The 4,187-nt window shown below is 47.2% G+C and overlaps 1 protein-coding gene across 1 annotated transcript in view; it reads left to right on the plus strand.

The window, feature by feature from the left end:
• The window catches only part of SEMA6A (semaphorin 6A), a 163,913-nt gene extending 161,069 nt beyond the window's left edge, over positions 1–2,844 (plus strand). Inside the window, exon 20 of the mRNA XM_029941563.1 lies at positions 1,567–2,844. Within this exon, the coding sequence (XP_029797423.1) occupies positions 1,567–1,583 (17 nt within the window). The 3' untranslated portion in view covers positions 1,584–2,844. The remainder of the gene's footprint in view (positions 1–1,566) is intronic.
• The last annotated feature ends 1,343 nt before the right edge of the window (positions 2,845–4,187 follow it).

Here is a 4,187-nt window from a genome sequence, read left to right on the forward strand (position 1 = left end):
TCTGCCTGCATCCCAATTCCAAATTCCTGGGAACAAGTCACAATGGGACTCTTACATGGGGACCTCACACAATGCCAGGGGCACCCTTCACACAGACCTTGGAAATCCTATGGTACCTAGTTCCAGAGTATATACAGGCTTTGGGGATCAGGTCATGGATAAAGAGCAAATCTCTGAGAAGGTGGTAACAGATTAGACAGTCACCTCTAAAGATGTCGACTCAAATGATCTCACACAAGTCAGGAAACTTCTTGGACCTTCAGTATTCCCATGTCAGTTTGGCCATTGTAAAACATGGCCCGCTGATTCTTTGCCACTCCCCTCAGTGAAAGGTAGAAAAGTCTTTGTGCCTGTCCCTTCTATCTGGGCTTTGTGATAGTCTGACCAGTAGAACTTGATACAAATTCTGCTATGGCAGTTTCTAGACTGAAGTCCTAAAGAAAAAAAGGCAAATTTTCACTCTGTGTTTCTTGGATGCTCGCTCTTGGACCCCAGCCACCACGTTCTCAGGAAATCCAAGTAGTTCCCAGAGAAGCCCCCCTGTTGAATTGTCTCTGGTTATCTTCCGTGGAGCAAGATGAGCCTTCCTCAAGAGGGCACAGCCCCAACTGCAAACCCATGTGGTTAAAAACAGGACAACTGGTGTTCTCAGCCACTGTGTTTGATGGTGGATATGGTGGGTTGGGTATGCAGCGATAACCAAGAATGCTCGTAATCTCAGCCTTCCTAGTGGAAGGTATTAGGTAATCCACTGAGACAGAGTATGCAAAGTGAAAGCTCTTGGTACATCTGAGAGCGTCAAATCAGCTTCAGTTTGTATGATTCCAAGGTAAATGGCAGCAAAGCGATGGTTTTCCCAGCCAAGTCAGCAGCTGGCTCGTGTTCGGGGGGAGGAGGCGGCTGCTAACAGCAGTCAGCAGAAGAGCCAGGCTGGTGAGGTCTGGGGCAGGGAGAAGTTGTAGCCCAAGACAGACCGCTGTGGTTGATCAAGCCTCAGGGCAAAAGGTGACCCTGGGAGGTTGTCTGAGACCCTTCCTCCAGACAGATACGTGAAGAATATCAATTTTATTTTAAAGGTTCCGGGAGGAAACAAACGTCTGTGGCTAGTGGTAAATTTGAGTTATTCTGGATTCTTGGTCAGGAAATTCTAAACCAAGTCCCTCTGGCTTCCTACGTGGCCTGTATCCTTGGGTTGCGGTGTCAGATAAATTAGGGAACACAATTAGAAAGCCTGACGGGGAAACTCTTGAAGGCAGGAGGCTGGAGAGAGGGAGCCAGTTGGAGAGAGGACATGGAGAAGAAGCAGGCTTCACCAGGCGCCTGTGTTGCCAGCACGTCCTTGCCCACAGTGGGTCTGGCCCTGAGGGTGTTTCTGAAAGCCTCAATCACTGCAAAAATCCCCCCCCCATTTTTCTAATGTAGAAGTCTGATAGGCCCGTTCCCAATTTGGTGATGGAAATCCATACATTATTTTCCACATCAGGTGCAAATACCCCCCAGAGAGAGATTCTTCTGAACCAAGTCCAACGCCCAGTCATTGCCCTTCATTTTTTTTCTCCTTTGCAGTTCAGAGCAAGGTCTGACCTTGGTGGAAATGGCCTCTGACCTTCCCGCTACACTAGATCTCCCAAATAGCTAGAGGCCAGTGAGTGGCAGCTGACTTGTGTCCTGGAAACCAGAGGCGCGAGAGGCATCAGTGCTACTGTGACCTTGTTAGTACCATGAAAAGTGAAGACGGAAGCCCACTCCGTCAAAGAAAAGAAGAAACAGACCTGAATGGTGAAGAGGAGGGGAGTCCAGAACACAGTGAAGTTCATGTCCAGCCATGCCTGAAACCAGCCCTACTCTGCACATTGCAGCCTACAGGAGTCAACACATTTTGTTTGTGCTGAAGATGGCCCGAGCTGGCTCTTTTGTTACTTGCAATCAAGAGTCCTGACTGCCCAATGCGTACAGAGAAAATTCCCTGAGGTGACCGAGGCAGGAGACTCACAAGGCAAATCCTTTACTCTAGAAACATCATGAAGACCCCCACCCAAGTGGGACCACCTTTATTTTCTCTTCTATCCCCCTTTCTCTGCCTGGTGGGGGACTCCTGGGCTTCCACAGTATTTTCCTTCTCAGTCGTGAGCCCCCTAGTCCCCACCTCAACTCAGCTGCGCTCCCTCTCTCTCTCTCTCTCTCTCTCTCTCTCTCTCTCCCTCTCTCTCTCACGCTCTGTCTTTCTCTCCAGTCAGTTTTGACCACACCAGTGCCTGTTCATCAAAGAACCTCAGGGCATTAAGGAATAAGATACAAGGCAGTAAAGTCTGTGAAAAGGTCTAGCTACTTTCAAACCAGCTCATAAAACGCCAGCGAGGCAGCCAAGGGCACACGCTGTCCTCGGGCCCCTGATGGGGCAGGAGACGCGCCCCCACCTTAGAAGGTCTGACAACAGCAAGCTCACTGCCCATATTTTCTGCAAGTGTTTCAGTTTTAAATATCCTATCCTGCGGACAAACGGGGTATCCCACTTTGGGGTTCCGAAAATACGGTGATTGTTCCTAAAGCATTATTACCCAGTGAGTCTGTGTCAGGAGACAGGGCCCCCATCACAGAGGGTGGGGCTGTCTGGGGGCGCCGCGGGGCCTGTCGCGCTGTCACTGTCCTAACCAGCACCAGGCAGGCTTGAAGCTGGCAGGCTGCAGCGCTCACAGCCCTGAGCACAGGGAGTGCCAGGCAGAAGATGCAGACAGTTCTTGGTCCCTCAGCTTTAATTACTAAAGTAAAGCTCCTCAGATGATTAATAGTGCTAAACAAATGCTTTTGTTTTTCCAAGATTTTATATTTAGGGGCACCTGGGTGGCTCAGTTGGTTTAGTATTTGACTCTTGGCTTTGGCTCAGGTCATGATCTCATTATCGTGAGACCCAACCCCCCCATCCCCCCCACCCCCACCACGGCCTCCATGCTGAGTATGGAGCCTGATTGGGATTTTCTCTCATCCTCTTTTTCGGCCCCTCCACTGATCCTTCTCTCTCTCTCTTTCTGAAAAATAAACTTAAAAAGAAAGTTTACATTGTCATGCCTGGGTGGCTCAGTCAGTTAAGCATCCAACTTTAGCTCAGGTCATGATCTCACAGTTTGTAGATCTGAGCCCAGCATCAGTCTCTGTGCTGACAGCTCAGAGCCTGGAGCCTGCTTCAGTTTCTGTGTCTCCCTCTTTCTCTGCTCCTCCCCCACTCAAAAAATGAATAAACATAAAAAAATAAATGGTCATGTCTCATAGAGGGAGGTGGGTGGGGAATGGGCTAGATGGGCAATGGGCATTAAGGAGGCACCTGCTGAGATCAGCACATATAACTGGGTGATATGTATGTAAGTGATAAATCACTAAATTCTACTCCTGAAACCAATATTACACAGTATGTTAACTAACTAGAAATTTTTTAAAAATTATTTTTAAATTGTTATGGTGTTTCAGAAAAAAATACTATCTGTAAGCCATTTCACGGATATTATTATCTGAGATGATGTCAAAATACTTAAAAAGTTAGCCAAGCAAAATTAAAATATTAAATACATTATTGCTCAGCAGTCCACAGTAATGACGAAAACCATACAGATGGTAGAGAAAGGAAGGAAATTTGGTAAACTCTGCCCTGAGCTATTGCCCTCACATCTTCAGAAGGGTCTGCTTCTCTGGACCACATTTCTTCAGTTTTATTCGGTCATGCTTTCCTAGCCTCCGACTCTCCCCCGCCCTCAGCAGAACCGAGAAATGTCACAGGTGGCTATGTGAAAACAGGGTCTGGGTGGTTGGACTTACAAGAACTTGCTAAACTATGCCAAGAGGACAGTGAGTCACATTATTAAATGTGCCATAGCAGTGATGTAAGTTTTATGTGAGTCTAACAAACACATGGTAAGGCATAGAATAAAAGGTTCATCTTATTGCAGCATTGTTTGCAATGGCTAAGATATGGAAGCAACCCAAGTGTCCATCGACTGGTGAGTGGATAAGGAAGATGTGGCATAGATACAATGGAATAGTACTCAGCCATCAAAAAGAATGATCTTGTGCCATTGCAGTAACCTGGACAGGCCTAGAGGGTATTATGCTAAGCGATGTGAGTCAAACAGACAAAGAAAAATACCATATGATTTCACTCATATGTGTGACCTAAAACCAGAAAACAGAGGCACCTG

This window comes from Suricata suricatta, chromosome 6 (assembly GCF_006229205.1).
Source record: "Suricata suricatta isolate VVHF042 chromosome 6, meerkat_22Aug2017_6uvM2_HiC, whole genome shotgun sequence".
In the NCBI taxonomy this organism is placed as follows: Eukaryota; Metazoa; Chordata; class Mammalia; order Carnivora; family Herpestidae; genus Suricata; species Suricata suricatta.